Source organism: Netta rufina (assembly GCF_964035555.1).
Source record: "Netta rufina genome assembly, chromosome: 1".
Taxonomy (NCBI): Eukaryota; Metazoa; Chordata; class Aves; order Anseriformes; family Anatidae; genus Netta; species Netta rufina.
Window position 1 is genome coordinate 167,187,097 of NC_140123.1, and position 19,010 is coordinate 167,206,106.

The following is a 19,010-nucleotide window of genomic DNA, read 5'->3' on the forward strand; positions in this document are numbered from 1 at the left end:
GCCATGACAACTCATAGAATTCGTATGATTTAGCATGGATTTAACATTTTTTGCCACTTTTTGGAAGAGTTTCACCCTGGCATATTGTCCATAACCAAGATGTTCCCTGCTCCCAGACTCCTGAACAACATGTGAGAGCTGTCTGACACTTTCTGTCTTGGATGCAAAGTTTTATGCCTATGAATTTGTGAAACATTTGGGGATAAATCAGTAAAAGATTTATAATGACCACTGATCTACTGATATTATTAATGTGAAGTGCTGTGTGATTCTGACATCTCTTTTTTCTCTTTTTCTTTCAGTTCATTGCCTTTGCCTCTTTGTTCTTCATCCTAGTTTCAATCACAACCTTTTGCCTGGAAACACATGAGGCTTTCAATACTATTATAAATAAAACTGAGCAGGTTGTCAATGGAACAGAAACAGTACTACAGTATGAAATTGAGACAGATCCTGCCCTGACATATGTGGAAGGAGTCTGCGTGGTATGGTTTACATTTGAATTTTTAGTGCGTGTTGTTTTTTCCCCCAACAAACTTGAATTCATCAAAAACCTCTTGAATATCATTGACTTTGTGGCCATCCTGCCCTTTTACCTAGAAGTGGGCCTGAGTGGGCTTTCCTCCAAAGCTGCTAAGGATGTACTTGGTTTCCTCAGGGTGGTAAGGTTTGTGAGGATCCTGCGAATCTTCAAGCTCACACGGCACTTTGTGGGCCTCAGGGTACTGGGCCACACTCTGAGAGCCAGCACCAATGAATTTTTGCTGCTGATAATATTCTTGGCACTCGGTGTTTTGATATTCGCCACCATGATCTACTACGCAGAGCGGGTGGGAGCTCAGCCCAATGACCCATCAGCAAGTGAGCACACACAGTTCAAAAATATCCCTATTGGCTTCTGGTGGGCTGTAGTAACCATGACCACCCTGGGGTATGGGGATATGTATCCACGGACTTGGTCAGGCATGCTAGTGGGAGCCCTATGTGCATTGGCAGGGGTGCTTACTATAGCCATGCCTGTGCCTGTGATTGTTAACAATTTTGGGATGTACTACTCCCTGGCCATGGCAAAGCAGAAACTGCCAAGGAAGAGGAAGAAGCACATCCCTCCAGCTCCTCAAGCTAGTTCTCCTACTTTCTGCAAGACGGACTTGAACATGGCCTGTAATAGCACACAAGGGGACATCTGCCTTGGCAAGGACAACCAGTTGATGGAGCACAACAGATCATCAGGTAGGACCCCACTGGAGATGCATGTTCTCTGAAAACACTTTATAGACCAGTATGTTTGGTAGGGGTCAGAAAGCTGCCAGCCTTTCTGCCAGGAGAAAACATAGCTCCCACCCTTCTCCCCTCCAGTGTTTGCGTGTGTCAGTCTCATAGAGGACAAAATAGTTAGAGCAACATTCCCAAACCTCTATGTAGCTGGTCTATACAGTTTTGCTTGCTCTGTTGAGAATGCTTTCCTGCTGATGATATCAACCTTTTCTTTTGCCTGTTGTTTGTTGCGTTGTATGGATGTTTCTTGTTTTTCTGCATGACTGTGACTATTTGAGCAGCCACCGTGTCCCACCCTGTTGGACTCCATGGTGTTTTGCCTCAGTGTCTGTCTCTTGTGTCAGCTTTGCCTGTGCCACATCGTGGCCTGTTAAGCAAGATCCTACAAAGAAGCAGTCATTTAAAAGGAGCAGGTGCTTTACATCAAAAGCCCAGCACTCAAAGGAAATAAGGAGAAATTCTCTTTCTAGCTTTCTTTCCATTTGGCATTCTGCTTTCCTGGCTAGAAGAAACTCCTTCATCTGAATTAGATGAAATATTGCATGATATTTACCATTAATTGGATGATAATTGTAAAGCTGATGTAGAGTTTGTTTGGAAAAATGAAAGTGGCAGCCCCTCACAACATCGATATTAGTGTTGATTTTTTATGATTTATATTACCTTATCTCTCAGAGTTCCAAATGCTGAATGAGGAGTATTTTGTGCTAATTGCTGTGAAAACACATATCAAAAGGCAGCCTCTGCCCCTCTAAGCTACTGCCCAAAATTCCATATTTCTTCAAACTAAAGAGGAAATTTTATCTGTCAGTATAATTAAAAGTCTTTTTTTTTTTTTTTTTTTTTTTTTTTTTTTTTAGCAGCAGGGATTTTTGTTTGTTTATTTCTTGAATGTATTTATTCTTAAGCAATACATAATCTGATTATAAAACTCACAGACCAGTCATTATGCTCCTGTTGGAAAGTTGCTAAATGTTAATAAGGGAGAAGAAAAAAAAAAACACACAAAACTGTGACTGGTGTCATTCAGTAACTGAAATTTATTTTTTAGAAAGAAGAGCCTGGAAAATCGGTCTCTGAACAATATCCTTCTTTGTTCTGTTGCTCTGTTACTGAATAGCATTTATCTTCAAAGAAGCTCGGTTTCAGTCTCCGAGTGAGTGTTCACAAATTTAACATGCCTTTTAGATGTCCTAAATATATTAAGGAGGTTGGAAACCCTTGAAAGGTCTCACATCAAGGGTGGAATAGAGTTAGTTTTACAGTGCTTTGACTGATATACACTTTCAGACAACATCTTCAAAGTGATAATGGTAACAGCTTTTTCATGCCATCAGGTCCCGCCAAAGGTATTCCGGAATGGAGGAGGCTTGGTGTGATCAGAGCAAAGAGACACTTTTGTGTGTCTGCAGCTTTATTTACAAGGTGTTATAATCCTTAAAGTTAGACAGAAAGCAGATATGCAAAAAAGGAGCAATGTTAAAGTGTTAACTTTTTCCTTGGTAGTGCCAGCACTCACACTAGATGCTCTAACTTTGTTTCTGGTAGAGAATGCTATTAGAATCATCAGGAATTTTGCACAAAACCAAGGCTGAATGGCATCACCCTTGGCATTGCCAGTTCAGAAAAGCACATGCTCAGGTTTAAATGCAAAGGTAAAGCTGAAGTAAAAAACATGCCATTACCTGTTATGTGCCGTACTAGCAGAGATTTTTTTTTTTCTTGAAGTGTGGCCTGGATCTAAAATAGTAGATAATTTTTGAAAATAATCCTTTGGGAGTCTCAAATCAGAAGAGGTAAGAATTTCAGTGTTTGACAAAATACACAGGCCAAAACCAGCATTTAATGTTGGGTACAAATGATGACAAGCTGTGCAAGTATGATAGCAAGTGCAGAAATGAAAACTGTGTGTGTGATTAAACAGGTTTTAGTGTAAAATGCGGATAATTTAACCCTTCTGGGGGAGGGGTTGTCTTTAAAATATGCTAAACAACATATTCTAGGAAAAAATGATTAGCATGACCTCTAATTTAATAAAAAGGGTAGCCAAAATAGTAAAACCATTTATAAATATCCAAGACTGACTATACTTACAGTCTTTATCAGGCAACTAATTGAGCCTTGTGTTGCTTATTTCTTATTTAATGGTTTAGTAAAATCTTATATGAGATTTAAAAGAAAGTCAAAAAGATCAAAAGTCAAAAGATCACTTGCTCTTGAATAAAAAAAATATATATATATATATATTTTTTTGCCATTTTGTACTGATGAATGATGAACTGCAATCTTGTTTTCTAATGATTTACCTTATAACTACTTTTTGAGTGATGGGAATATCTGGCATTCAACATAAGCTCTTTGTGATGTCTCATTTCCTCATTCATTATTGTCTGTAAATGGGCATGGTGCTTTAACCAGTGTTATCAGGTGAAGACAGTGCAGGAAGTGAGCAGCCACTCTCACCTGGTGAAAGGCTCCCTCCCATCAGACGCTCTAGTACCAGAGACAAAAACAGAAGAGGGGGAACATGTTTCCTACTGACAACAGGTGATTACACGTGTGCTACTGATGGAGGGATCAGGAAAGGTATGGACTTCTTTCATTAGATCATAAAGATCACTCAGCAATGTGCTTGTGAAAAGCAAGCTTAGAGTAAAATGATGTGCACAATGCTCTTAGAGGAAAGATTGTACCACAATGTATTTTTTTTTTCTTTATTCCCAGCCATCCTTTCCTTGTTTTCCTTTTAAAAACACTAATTTCCTTTAGTCTTCACAAAAAGTGCCTGATGTTAGATCCTCATTTCACTTATGTCTTCATTTGTCTGTTACCTTTTATAGAAAACCCTGCAATTCAGTCCTTGCTCATTCAACCATTCATCACTTGATACCATTTCTCGTTCTAAAAGACAAAATAATTATTTTAATAACTTTGGTCCACACTTAATAACCTAATAAAAATTACAGCTGAACAAATTACATTTAAAAGATTAAGATACTAGAAGTAAACAACGTTTTTGTTCTGAACACAACAAAACCTATCAATGAGATGCTATTTAGATTTCTATCAAAGAAGAGTTAGCACCACTAATGCTAAACTAAAGAAGAGTTAGCACCACTAAAGAAGAGTTAGCACTACTAATGCTAAAACGTGACTGTCTACCGCAACCAGAATTCAACTCCAGTAAGCAAGTCTTGATCTTGCAAGGTGATAAAAATGTCTTACAAGTTATTTAGCCTCCTCAACCCTATTCTGGGGTTGGGTTCCCCTGTCAGAGTCTGCAAAACCTTCCAGAATTATGTATCACCGTGTGACCAGTGGCATGGCCATCTGATCAGGACATAGCTATCTGTGGCTGGAAAGCTAACCTCAGGGTATAACCCCCAAATCAGCAATGCTAGCGGTGTGTTTTTGTTTTTTTTTTTTTTTTTTGGTTAAAAATTGCTTTTTTTTTTTTTTTTTTCTTGGCAAACTGTGATATTCTAACAGTTCTCTCATTCCTGATCCTTGGTGTGCGATCATTCATGTCAGAGTTCACCATCTGCAGTAGCCATGTGGCACTGAACAAACATCTTTGGCTGAGAATTTTTTTTTAATTAGCTTTGTCTATTGCAATTTTAGTTGTTCCAGCCAGCCGAATCGAAGACCCTGAAGCAATTCTCTTGGTTATTCTGCAAATGCTTTTTTTTATGTTTCAAAAGCATGAGCTCAGTAGGTTAAACTTGTGAAGGCAGATATACAGCTAGAATGGGATATGTGTAGAATTTGTAAAGAAAATGATTGTCTCTATGCTCCTACATTGTACATATTCCTGTAAATAACATTCAGATTAAATAGGACTTGGTAGCAAAAAATTTTCTGCACACAGATTTAGGACTTTGCATGGTCTTCTTCACAACTAGGATTATTTACAATTTCTCTAACAGTAAGGGTCCTGTCTTTTGGGGAGGTCAGAAAAACCCATATAATGCAGAATGCCATGGCATCTTGCAAGATTAAGTTCTTGACTTCTTTTAGAAATGTTAGTATAAGCATTGGAGTGCTGTTAACTTGGCTGTAACTGTACTTAGAATGGAACAGAAATAATGGAAGAAATTGCCTGTTAGTATTAAGGACATATCCATATAGCAATAAAACATATTTTATATAGGAATACATGAATATTTTCATTTCAAAATCTAGATTCAAGGAAAAATTAATCGTTTAAGAGTTTCTATCAAAAAAACAGGGCTTGAGTTCAGAAATGACATTTTCTCAATAAGAAATGTGCTCTTTGACAGTCTGTAGTGATAACTACAGAGTAGGGAAGCTAGCTTATAAGTAGCATATTTGAATTTTTGAATTCTTGAGTTTAATCACTCGTTAAGTCTACTAGTTTTTAATTTTGTTTTATTTTTCCCTTTCTTTCTTTTTGTATATCCTTCTTGTTTGGTTTATTCCTTGTCTGGTTCTTGGTTGTGTTCAATGATCATTTATTCTGAGCTTTTCTGCATTGGTGCTTATCTCCATCTCTAAGATGATACTGATTCAGAGCTGATCCAAACCCCACTGATCTACCTGGAAGTCACTGATTTTGGATTATGCCTCTATGTTTATTCATCTTGTATTTCTGGTTTTCATTTTTTATGGGTTCCTGTTTTCTTTGCCATCTTTACCACCTTCCTCTATCAGTTCTTTTCCATTATCATTAGAGAAGTATCCAGAACAATATACACATGTTTTTCAAACAATTAATCCTAGTTTCTGTGTAAAAAAACTACCTTATTCTTTTGAATTGTTTTGTAAGCATTAAATTTAAATGAGAGGTTACATATATATATTAGCATTGAGTGTTCCTTCTGTTCTGCTTTCAAACATGATTCTTTCTAATCTGTGTAAATACTCAGAAACAGGAGGCTGGATTTGAAATGTATCAGAAGTCTGTCAAGCAACACAGTTCAGCCTGCCCTTGCAATCTGGAGATAACACTGCACAGTGTTTTAGCAGACATGAGGTTATACATGTGTTTTAAATTCAGTTTTACAGTATGCAATTTTCAGTAAGTAAGAAATATTTTTATTATTATTATTATTACTACATATTTTTTTTCACCATGGCTCTCAATAGCTTGGGACCTGTACGAACAAAAACAGAGGTACAATGCTTCCGTAAAGAATATCTATTCTGGGTAGAGCCTAAGATATAATTTTTCCTGAAGATGTTAATTGCTTGTGGTCTGTTATATGGAGATTTGGAATTTGAACTAGTAACTGTTTCAATTAGAAAAAATAAAAAAATCTGTTGACATCCCATGTAATGCTTAGATGCACTGTCACTGACATTGTATAATTTCTGTGGGAAAAGTCTCAGTATTTCACAGCAGCTCACAGTAGACAATAACACTTGAATGTTTTACCTGGCAAATGCTTAGGTGTGTACTAATTTTTAAAGAAATAGGTTGTGCCACTGAAATCAATGGAACCTCTCCTGCTTGCAGTGAAACATGTATGCATACTTTAGGAGCAACATTCCAGCCAGCTTGATCTTCATTTTATACTCCCTTCTGGTATCTCTTTCCAGACTAATGCAATGATCCTTTTCTTCATAGACAGAATTATTCAGGCACTGTTGAAAATATTTGAGTATGAAGATAGTGAGACAGAGCAAAGCAATGCTTTAACAGTATTTTGCACAGACTCTACGAGGTGAGAACAATGTATATGTAGCAAGAACTAGGTAGCTACAGCTCACAGTGTGTGTTAACAGAAATGTCTGCAAGTGCAATGTTCTCTCCAAATTGTGAAGCATCATGTTTTTGCATTATTTAAAGATTAATTCTTCACTAGTTGCTTTTGTGGATTAACACCATTTATTTTGTATCAGTTGGCTGAAGAAGGAACACAAATTTGGTGACTTAAATTTACCGATCTGGAAGCATTTGCAAATATGTCAAACTCTGCTATCTTATAGTTTACGTCTTAGGGTTAACATTTATGAAAATGGAGCTTCTTTCCCATCATATCATTCAATGCTCTGCAGAAATGACTTACAATTAATTTATGCATTTTTTTCTTTTCTTTAAATAATATTTTATTTTTAGAGAAAATTCTTCCTTCATTAGGAATTGGATTTAACAGAGGTTATATCATTCTAACAGTTTTTATAGTCTGTCTTAACGGGTTTTTGATTATGCTTAGTCAGATAGCTCACCCAAAAACTCTGTTGGGATCTTTTATCTTACGCTCTGTGCAACCCTGATGACGCCAATAGAGTGGCACAAAGTGCACATGGGGATGGGAAAGAAAAGGCCAGACCTTTTACATGGTGTTCTGTTTAATTTCCTGGGAAAGAATAGCTACATTAATTCATAAATTATTTTATTTGTTAATATCTTTTGGCAGTACTGTTTCTCTGCATTGAGTTCTTTTGCAGGCAGATTCCCTCTGAGTCCCAGATAGCTCCTTGGATTACACTACATTGTATTGTTTGTCTTTGTCTATTTTTTTTTTTTTTTTTTTTGGCTGAATTCAACTGATGTCTGTGCATTTTCTCATACAAGGCTACGAAAAATCTCGAAGCTTAAACAACATAGCTGGCTTGACAGGCAATGCTCTGCGACTGTCTCCAGTAACATCACCCTACAGCTCACCTTGTCCTCTAAGGCGCTCTCGGTCTCCCATCCCTTCTATCTTGTAAACCAGATGGCATCAATCGGCTATATAGTATTAATTCAAATACTGTTTACCACATATTGGATATAAATGTAGCATTAACCATAGGCTCCACAAATATGGTATAAGTCCTGCATGATATAACTGTCAGTAGTAAGAAATGCCACTTGGGTAGCTGAAGATTTTTATCTTGGCTTTTAAAGATCATCTAAAGTAGCACTTATTCTTTCATCTACTTTATTGTCCTACTTTTCTGTGGCAATAAAAGGACAGTTAGTGGATGCCATTGGCCAGTATATTCAATAAATAAGCAGTTTTTCAGGGAAATTTACTTAAAATAATGTGCTTCCAAACAATAATCTGTCACCCCATTGAACCTCCATTTCTTGTGACTCTAATCCATTCTGAAGATGTCTGGAATCGTGTCTTGGTTGCACACAATGTGACTTGGGTCTGCTCATTTGCATGGACCATCCTGTCTCCATTACCTGACAAGCAGTGTTGCCGATCACGGAGACCACAGAGGCCTCTGGATGTGTGTACTCTCCATGTACCATCCTGCTGAAATGAAAGCACTGATAAACTGGTCTGCATGTGGGATTGTTTTTCTTTGTTTAACCTTCTCTTTTATTTTTTAACGATCTACTTGTTTATAAATGGTCTTATTTTGTGATTAACTTACTTTGGTACTGGATTACTGTATCAGAGTTCTGAATGTCTCCGGTTGTTTGCACACAGATAACTGCAAAGAGGTTGTCATTACTGGTTACACGCAAGCAGAAGCCAGATCTCTTTCTTAATGGCTTGGGGAAGGCACAAAACATGCAAGAAAGGTAAACGCCATCCAGACTTGCAATTTTAAGCTAGCAAGTGCTGCTTGGTACTATAGTCATTTCTCCACTCCAGGGTTCTTCAACATTTTCAGAGGCTGAGTACCAAGCAAAATCGAGAAGATAACTGGGGGCTTTTTTGTTCCACTGTAAGAGTAGCTCTCAAGTGGGGTTTTTGACCAGACTTATACCTCTGGCTCATTAGCATTTAAAAATTCTTCAGTCAATGTTTTTTGAGGTGCTTTGTCCTATGTGTTGTTTGTCTGTCTGTTTTGCAACTTGTCTACTGTATTCTCCATCTGTCTCCATAAAGCACAGATACTGTTTAAAATGCCCCCTCTTTTAAGGATAAGACACTTTTCTCCTTTTCTCTATATTTTTTTTTTTTCATATCAACTATATGTATGTGTATAAATACATAAATATATTTTTCAAGTGCAAGTTAGTATTATATAGACTAACTCAGAGTGAGCACTCTGAAGATTTTTTGAATGGGATTTAGTAACAATTTTACAAGGCTGACCGGTTGCCTATTGCATCAATCCTCCTCCTAGCAACCAGTATCCATTACAGTTCTGAAACTGTATCTCCTCTAGTGGTTTTTTCATTCCATATAAACCTGTATTTATGCAACGGAACAAATGCAATAGCAGATTTGATGTTCTGGGCTGGTGAGGAACAATTACCTTAAAATACATAAGTTTAGAATTTCATAGGGTAGGGAAGTCTGTAACTACACAGATCTTAAGAGATCCTTCAGATTGTTGAATAATCCCTGACTGTCATGTTTTATTTTTTGTTAGGACAAGAATTATAACTTATTGTTGACCATGTAACATGTTTTTCTGTATATAGGCTAGCCCAATAGCATGACTTGCATGTCAGAATTCTTGTACAATAATGTATTTATCAAAGTATACATTTCTGATATTTAGAGATGTACATTGATTTAGTTTTGGTAAAATATTGTCAATAGAGAGATAACTGCAAAAAAAAAGCTTTTAGCAAAGGAATTAATATAATATTTGGTGCTGCTGTTATATTAACTACAGTGTTGTACAGAATTTATCATGGATTTTTGACTGCTGAAAAAGGGACAATGGAATTTAGCCATACCAAGGACTGTACTGGAAAGAGACTGCTGCTGCTGAATGGGCCCTGATAAACAGCTCACACCTTGAGGAGGTCACTGAGACTTTACTTGGGAAGTAGAGTTTGATAAAGAAGATTAACGACTGCTCATAATTACTGCTGCCAGAGGAAGGGGTGACTAGTCACTGTTGATGAGTCAGCTGTAAATAAAACGTGTGTGCATGGAATATCAGTTTTTATCTATATCAAAGAAAGCTGAATTCAAGTAATCATTGCTAAGACTCCATGCAAAGACCCACACCCTGATGCATATTATTCCTGGTTCCTGCAGTAAGTTGTGCTGTGAATCATACAAAGACACACACTTAATAATGATAGTGATGTAAACTACATCTGTCTTGACTTCTGTCATAACAAAGGTATATTTTGCAAAGGTCACAAAAATGAACAGAGTAGGTTTGCATAAGTCCTCGCTTTCTCAGTTTGCCATGATCTATATTTGTATGAATTCTAGTGTATATGCCAAGTCCTAAGTTTACTTTTCACTTTGATAAGAGAAATGTGACTGCAGACAAACATCACTGACTTTGTTCACAGCACACAGTCTCCTTTCATTGTTACCTCAGACTATAAGTATTATGAGAAATAAAATTCTGGCAGCAAGACTATTTTTTTTTTTTTAAATTCAAAGTGTTGCAAACCCAACGTCAATAAATATAAAAGATGTATTAAAATTATATCTTAAAAAATGTATATTTTACATAAAAGATATATTCATTGATCAGCTACTTTCTGTGATTTTTGTGGTAAATGGATCTAGTCTATTCTATGTTTATGAGGCATTGTAGTGGTATGATGTGGTAATTATGTTCTCTCCATCTTATTCAGTGAAAAATTCTCCAAAATCTGTTTTGTCACCCTGGTGTCCCAATTGTAGGGACCTGTCCCAGTTGTGAAACTCTGTACTGTGGAACTTCTGTGATCATGTCAAGGTGCATGCACAATCCTGGTGGAAACCAGTGGCAATGTAATACCTGAATTGGAGAATAAAAGGCAAAAGACCTGGGGAGGAACTTGGAACATATTATCTGAAGTGGCTCATGCGCTTTCTTTAGCTGTATCGGTCCCTTGCCTGCCACTGGCCATCCCAATTCTCAAACCAATTTCCTGGGGCACATGTGGAGCTAATTCAATGACTAGCATGAGCTGGCTTCTAAACCCATATAAAATCTTCCTTCTTCTTAATGAGCCCACACCTTCTGCAAAAGTTGTAATCGGTCTAGATATTATTGGTCTCAAAACAGTTCTATTGCATTCTGGTATGAAATGAACCTAAAAAAGTGATAAATGATTGCTTAAAACTTGTAATCAAATACTGTATTTGGGGTAATCAGTGAAATCCATGAATACACAAGCAGGATATCAGAGGGGGTGCGGGTACTCGTACATCTGCATGCATAATCTAAGACGCCATTACTACAAAGGTGTTGGAACATAAGGAAGATTTCACAAAATGAGCCAAAAAGTGTTCAAGTTTTGGAAAATGTGTTAAGTGACATGATATCAAAGCTCAATGTTCTGAGTTTGCCTAAAAGGTTAAAAATTTCTTGGACTGTGCCCTGTAAGCATTACATACACGAAGAAGAGGTGTAGCAGTCAACCAGGACAGGGCTTGCAGCCAGCTCCAATTGTGCATGTCTAATGTCTGCCCCAGGCACAGAGAGAGAGGTGCCTGCCTTTCCTCAGTGCTACCTGGGGACAGTGAGAAGTCCCAAATGGGATGCAGACCAGGCCATGGATTGGTTGGGGAAAGACAGTAGAAAACACCAAAGACTACCAACACAGGACCTTGAGACCAGAACATCCTGATTGCAGCTATTTATCCTCTCCTCTTCCCTGCTAAGAACTAAACCTATGTGCAGATGTTTTCTTTCAGAAGTGACCGTGAGGCCAAGGGAATGGTGAGTTCATTAACAGTTCATGTGTCTTGGGACTATAACGCAAATCTGACTTTTCTAAGAGGGAGTATTTGCTTAACCACTGACACTCAAACACCAGCCCCCTTTCTGGCTTCAGGGCCCAAGAAGGGGAGGCAGGGTATTGTCACAAGAAGTGAACCAGCAAGGTTTAACTTGTTCAGACCAAGGAAGGCTATGAACCCATTTTTTCCTCTTCAGGGTGATGTGCTTCTTGTATCTCAAATACCATGTAAAGGATGGGCAGCATATTTGCAGCCATTTCCTCTCTTGGCCATCCTTTAAAATAAGTAAGTAAAATGATCTTTTGCTAAAGAGGGGGCCTTACCCTGCCACTGTGGTGCACTTACATGCAGCAGATCTACACGAGTTCCCAGGGACCTGCAGCAGAACTGCACTTGGAGAAAAGAGTTTTGGGTCAGGGAGAAAGAGGCTGTATGAATGTAGGTATCCTGTGGATCAAATAGTCATCAAGAGGTGGTGATGGGAGTTTATGGGCCTGCTTGAAAGGTTCTAAGATTATCTAAGGACCTTTCAAGCAGGCCCATAAACTCCATAAACGATTTAATCTTTTAATAAATGAGATTTAAGGATTAGAAGTCAAAACTGGATAAATTTAAACAATAAATAAGTTTAGAAATAGTGCACCCACTAAAGTAACTTTCCAAAGGCTATTGCTTGTTTGCCTTTTGAAATTGTAACCTTCTAATATCAAAAATGAGCATCTTTTTGAAAGATAAACTAGTGCAACAGCAGGACTGATGCAGAAATCAAAATCTGTGACATATAGTGGAGATCAGCAGCTTATGGCACCTTTGGACCTTGAACATAGCTATTGTTCTTATTGTTCTCTATTCAGCACCGAGAAAACTTTGTTGGCCCACTTAACTTTGAGATACTGTATGAAGAGTCTTATAGGTATGTACTACAAACTGGCACAAGAACTGCTACGAAGCATGCGGCTTACAATAATTAAGATCACGCTGTGTGTTGGAGGCTTTCTCAAGTGTGAAAAAAAATATTGTTCCTAAACATTCTCTTACAAAAGGTTTAGATTAAATTAAAACTGCTAAAAGAGAAGGGATTATAAAGATGCCTCTATTCAGACTGATTCCTGAAAACCAGAGGGGGAAGGGACCAATGTGACATTAGCAAACTTGCCAGCATATTTAATATGAAGATATGAATTTTAAAAGTCATAAATGAATTAGACTATATGAAAGAGGAGGGCATTTTATCATCAGAATAAATCATGCAGAAGTCAGATTAAGGAAATTGGAATGGAAAACTGCTACTAGAAAGAGAAAATGAATATATTAATATGCTGTATTACAAGCAGTGGCTTGAACAATTCTATAATAGAGCCTTTGAATACTAACTGAGCAAGAAGAAATTACAAAAAAAAGCAAAGGTTTCTATCAAGTTAAAGTTATCAGAAATATTAATATTTTTATGATACATTATTTCTCCCTTGTTATTTAATTAATAAAGAGACAAGTTATTTTAAAAATGATGATTTCTACAGCAGAGAAATGGCTCATGAGCAAATACTGAAATCTTGGTGTACATGTCCTTGTGTTGGGGACCTAACTGGTGTGCCAACACCAGCATTTCACTCCTTAACTGTGTATCCCTGGGACACTTTGAAATTGCTGAGGTAGCTGATTCCTGGTCCTCGAGATGCAGGTCTGGCACACTCCATCTCTGTGGGAATGAAATCTACTGTGGGAATGAAATCTCTGTAGGAATGAAATCTACTTAGCACTGGGGTGTGCTCCAGCTCCTGATGTGGAAGCACCCCAATGCAGGAGCACCCAAGTCTGTGGCTTCTCTTTGCTTGCTAGCAACAAGTGCATACTTCCGCCTGCCCAGCAACCACCTCCCCAAAAGCCAGATTTCTGGTACTTGCATTTTTTTTTCTCACAAGCATCTTGTTGAACAGCTGACAGATTTCAGATTCCTGCTTTCCCATCTTCATACTCAGAGATGGCAATAATCTAGCAGATTTAAAACAAAAAAAAAAAAGGTAGGAGATGGACACTTTTTGAAAATTTGACACCAAAACTTAAACATTTAATTTAATATCTCCTGTATTATCTGCAGGTGGAAATATTGAGGTCAGTTTAAAACAAGGACAACAGCCAGGCTATCCTGAAACTCCCAGGCTGAGTTAATTTTATCCTCTGCACCTGGCTGCATGGCGCTATTATACAAAGCTCTCAGGATTTCTCCTAAAATGGGACTTGGGGATAAACAGCTAGGGCAAGTCAGATAGTACTGGTTGAAGATGAGTGTTCTCACTACAGCATGGCTGTGACCTCTATAGGACTAAAAACATAACACCCTTTAAAATACAGAAAGTAGAGAATCCCCTATCAGCCTCCTCAGAGCAGCATTAGACCTACATAAGGTAATGAATTACTAAAAGATGAAAGTGGAAGCTGTTTCCCTTGACCTTAACACAGCTTATTTGCAAAAGCAGCAAGATCAGACTTATTTAAGAATCTTAGCCTTTGCAGGGAAACAATGCAAGACTCCATCAATCTGAAGAATAGTAAACCATAGCCACATTATCCTATTAGGCTGATTCTAAATATAGAACAGATTTTCAGTTTCTTACAGGGATTTCATTTCTTTGTGACTAAATTCAGCACCAGGGATTTTATGAAAATCTAATTTTCTTCATGGCTATAAATATTGTCTGTACAATGCAGTGTTTGGCACTCTGAAAGCCTTAGAACTATCCCATTGTTTGCCAGTACTTTTTTCATGCTTTGCCAGCATGAAAAATCAGGCTTCTTCTGAACTGGAACAGCAGAGACGAGAGGAAAGGGAGCACTGAGGGACATGGTATTCTTGATTTGTTGTGAAACCTGCTGCATGTAACTGTAACTACACACAAGTAAAAATACACAGCTTTCCTTATGTCAGTGCCTTGACATTAACTGTAACTTTTCCAGTTCTGGAACTCTGTGTTGGTTGGAAATCATGGCAACAAGATTTATTTAGCTACTGCTGTTTGTAACCTCAACTTAACCCTTGGTAATTTTGCTTTAAATCTGTGAATAGAACAATAGAGCGCTTAAAAACACTAAGTCTAGCTCAGAAAAAAAACTTACACACAAACTTAATAGGTCCGTCTGTAATTATTTAGGGGTGTTCTCAACACAGGACATTATCTAGGTAAGTTTTCAGGCTGAAACAACCTCACTGAAATGAATGGCAAAACTCTCCTTGGCTTACTTAAGAGAAACTAGGTGTTGATAAGCAATTTGCCTATATCACGGGCATTTCCGGAATATTTATTACCAACAATTTAGTATTGAAACATATTTCAACTGGAAAGATAATGATAAATATTCCCTGTGAATCGTCACAGAGGTCACCATTTCTGCTTTGAGTACAATAGCCACGAGGATACACAGCCCTAGCTTTCATCTGTGTCCTGTTCCCCATCCTCCACTGGTTGCTGTGGCTACAACAGAATGGCTTGGGCCAGTGCTGCATTTAGGGTGCTGAACCTTGCCACAGTGCAGGGGTGGGGAGGAGAAGGGCATTGTCATCTTCATACCCAAGTAACCCGCAGAGTGTGCTGCAGCACCTGTGTGCCTGGCGCCCACTCCAGTCAAACCATGAAGCTGAGACCATGAAGTAGACCCGGACATTATTTATTTATTTATAGCATGTATCATTGGTGCTCTCCACCTTCTGCAGCTTACCTAGCTTCAATCAGTCCATCGTATATACAGGATTTATCCCTATGCCTCCTTTCTCTCCCTACTTGCTGCAGCACAGCTGTGGTCTGCATGGGAGCTGCTGGAAGGGGATGTTGATGAAAAAGGTAAGTGAATTTGAGCCATAAGCACAAGCATAGAGGAATGCAGGACTGAATCTCCTTGTAAAGCTGACTAAAACTTGTTGTACATGTCACTCTTGCCTAGCTGGCTCCAACCCAGCTTGGAATGAATTTGCAGTTCTCTGCAGCTCCTTTTGAATGGCTGCCACAGTTGGAAACATTAAATTTTGGAACCACAAAGTGTTTTCTAAAAGCAGCACAGCTGTCAATGAAGAGCGGTTTGCAACTGGAATATGGCCAGTGCCAGGGACACTGCTGAAGTCCATGCCAAACAACGATAGAAAAGATTGCTTAGAAACCAAACTCATAAATTAGATTCTCCAACCACATATTCACTGAACTATTGATTTGCCAATCAATATGATAGTACTGAGCAGACTGATTGGAGTGCTGAATGTATCATAACTTATCAAAAATAATGGAAAAAACTGACATGATTCTTTCTGCATTTGTTTATGGCTTCCTGTATGTAATACTGAATTTAATTTTGACCAGAAAATAAACACAATGAAAATAAGTGCTTCAGTTAAATAAATATCAGGTAATAAACATCCCCCAAGAGTAACTAGTAGAATTTACTTTAAGAAATGTTTTCATATGCTAGTCCTTGATGTAAGCAATTCTTAAATGGAAGCAAGTTTTATTCATGGTCCTCACTACCCTTCAAATAGGGCCTGATTTTAGACTGCCCACTGCACTGGGGAGCTTTTCACTTATCTATATTTGAATCTTTAGGCTGTTAGAGGTCAGTTTTTGACTCAGTCATTCCTGCATTGCCTGTGTCCATTGGGAAAAAAATAGATCAAGTTCGGGAAGAAGCGTGACTTTTGCTTGCGCATCCTTAGGCACCTGGAACAAGCTTCCCACTCTTGCATTATGTGTTTTCAGGTGAGCCTGAAAACATTCCTGGGGATGTGATGTACATGACTGCTAGGCAGGTAGAGCAGGGACATATGCTGTAGTACCAGGTTAATGGTCTGTATCTTGCAGCTGGTCCCAGGGGTGGTCTGGTTCCTCGGTGGAACAATGTCATGGGGAAAGAAATAATCTGGGACTGCAGCCATCTGCCTCCCCATAAAGGTTTCAGCATGTAGAGCTGAGAGATGCCAGCATCCATCTACGGCCAATGCTGGGATTTAACACCCTGATTCCCTAAAAAAACTCTTCCCAGCCCATTGTGCAGTTTGATCAACCTCTAGGGCACAGCTCTGGTGTTACACCTGCATTTCCAGCACACTTTTTCAGCCTGGATCTGATCTCCCATCTGCAGCCAGACACCTAGTTTGGGACCCAGTGGAGGCGTGTGTGTTAAGTGCAAGAGAACCCAAACTTTAATGCTACTCTGCAATCCCTAACAGAAATTTTAACAAGTCAGATAAAATGTGCTGTCTGTCCAAGAAACAGACACCAAAGCTGCTATAGCAGGGGTCTGTTTCCTCATATCTGGAGACATTAATGAGCATGTTTTCCTCTGCACAGTGGGCTTCACTCATGGAGCTCCTCACAGGGCAGCAGAGCTGTGCTGTGAGCACCTAATGCATTGGAACCCTATCATCCTTCTCTTTCGCCTCTGCAAGAACATTGCATCATCATAAAAAGATCTGAATAACACAATACCTTGGTGCTTTATGCTGCTTGGTATAAACTGCAAATTGGATGGCATGGCAGTGAGGGGTGGGGAGTCTTCTCCAAATTTCTTGGCAGGAGTGTGGCTCTGGGAGCTCAGCTGTAAGAGATAATGACACATATTTTTTGTCTGTTGGGCTTGTGGGTGGATTTGGATTGTCAGGCTAGGGAGGGGCCTGAGATGAGAGACAAATGTGCACTGTATGGTCCATGTGTCCATATGCTGGCCCGCTGGCACCAAGACCTGAGGAACCTGCCAGTTGCAGAAAACAGTGTGAGGGGCCCTCTCCCAGAACTCATGCAGCCACCAGCTCCTCTCCTTCCTGCCCCATCATCTCCTTCCACCCTGTGCAACCTTGGCAGTTGCAAAATGAGAAATCAGTGTGTGTTTCTGATCCTGGTGAGGTTTCTCCTTCCTTCTCTGACACTCCATGAAATATAGTGTCACCGTGATGGTTGGAAACGTGCCCTTTGTCGTCACAACCAGCACAAAACAATGTGGTCAAGCATAAGGCTTATTATCATTGAGTGGCTCTGTGCACTGGATGTGGGCTCCAGGTCCCTACAAATATGGTTGCTCATGTGCATTTTGAATGAAGGATGAACATATTCTCCTAGAGCCTGCTTCTGGTTGTGTTTGAAGTGACAGCAGGGCTTGTTTGTTTGCTTGGATATTTCTTCTTTCAGTCATTCAGACTTAAATTTCCAATTAAGCTTTAACATAGGAAATTCCTTCTTTTCCTTTATGCAACACCATTTTCTCTTTCAAGATCAACTTGTGACAGTTTCAAGGGGACATCAAAAGCACAGCAGCTGAAGTTGAAATGCCAGTGCTGGCTCACAGTTTCATAGCTGCATGCAGTCTTTAGCCTCACCAGGATTACAAATCCACCAGTGTTTAGTTTTACGTAACTTCAGATGAATACATGCTTCTGTTAAAAAGCATACCAAAACACTACAAGTGACCTCCTCATCCCTTTGAAGGATTCAATCAAAACATAAACAAGGGGGAAATTCTGTCTTTTCATTCACACTGTGGATTTCAGGTAATGGGTTTTAGAGAGAGCATACTTACTGTTAAACATTCAGAGAAGGATCCCAGGAACCCTCTCGCTTGCCAGTGTTTGACTTCAGGTTTCTCCTGCTTCAGAAGCCCCAGGGAAGGCAGGGCATGGCTCTGAGAGTGGTTTCCATCATGGGCACTCCAGTCCTACAAGCTTCTACCCTGCTACTGGCTCACACCAGCTCACTTGGGTGAAAATGCCAGGCTACTCTGCTCTTTAGCCAGGGAAAAAGCAACAGCAGGGACCAATGCATAAAATTGACAGCCTAGCATTTGAGACCCAGGGATTCACTGAAATCTATGAGGTTTAAGATCCTAAATGCTTAGGGGTCTGGCAGATAGAGTAGATCTGCTCTAGATGTGGAAACCAGAGCCCTGTTATTCCAACTTTGACTGTTAAATTGTTGTGGTGTCTTGGCTTAAATGCCAAGGGTCTGGGCCTCTTTTTCCTTCCTTTTAACAAAACAAAACAGAACAGAGCAAAACAAACAAAAGAATCCTGAAAGCACAATGTTACTCATCCACTTTTGAAAGGTGTTCTGTGTACGGTGTACTTTGCAGGGGGAGGCTGTGACTCAGGTAAATGGTACCTGTGGCCTTGCACTGGTAAAAGAGGATAAGATGCAGTTGGAAAGACAC

General features: G+C 39.0%; 1 protein-coding gene across 6 annotated transcripts in view; it reads left to right on the top strand.

Annotated features, from left to right (window-relative positions):
• Positions 1–9,920, top strand: part of KCNC2 (potassium voltage-gated channel subfamily C member 2) — a gene marked incomplete at both ends in the record, with an annotated part of 99,406 nt that extends 89,486 nt beyond the window's left edge. The window contains 4 exons of one of the 6 annotated variants that reach the window (XM_084284696.1): positions 303–1,233; positions 1,560–1,691; positions 3,697–3,864; positions 7,817–7,953. In XM_084284696.1, the coding sequence (XP_084140822.1) occupies positions 303–1,233; positions 1,560–1,691; positions 3,697–3,864; positions 7,817–7,953 (1,368 nt within the window). Of the gene's footprint in view, positions 1–302; positions 1,234–1,559; positions 1,692–3,696; positions 3,865–7,816; positions 7,954–8,666; positions 8,729–9,810 lie in introns of those variants that run through there. The other 5 variants (XM_084284698.1, XM_084284700.1, XM_084284697.1 and 2 more) reach the window with 5 other exon arrangements.
• Positions 9,921–19,010: the final 9,090 nt, after the last annotated feature.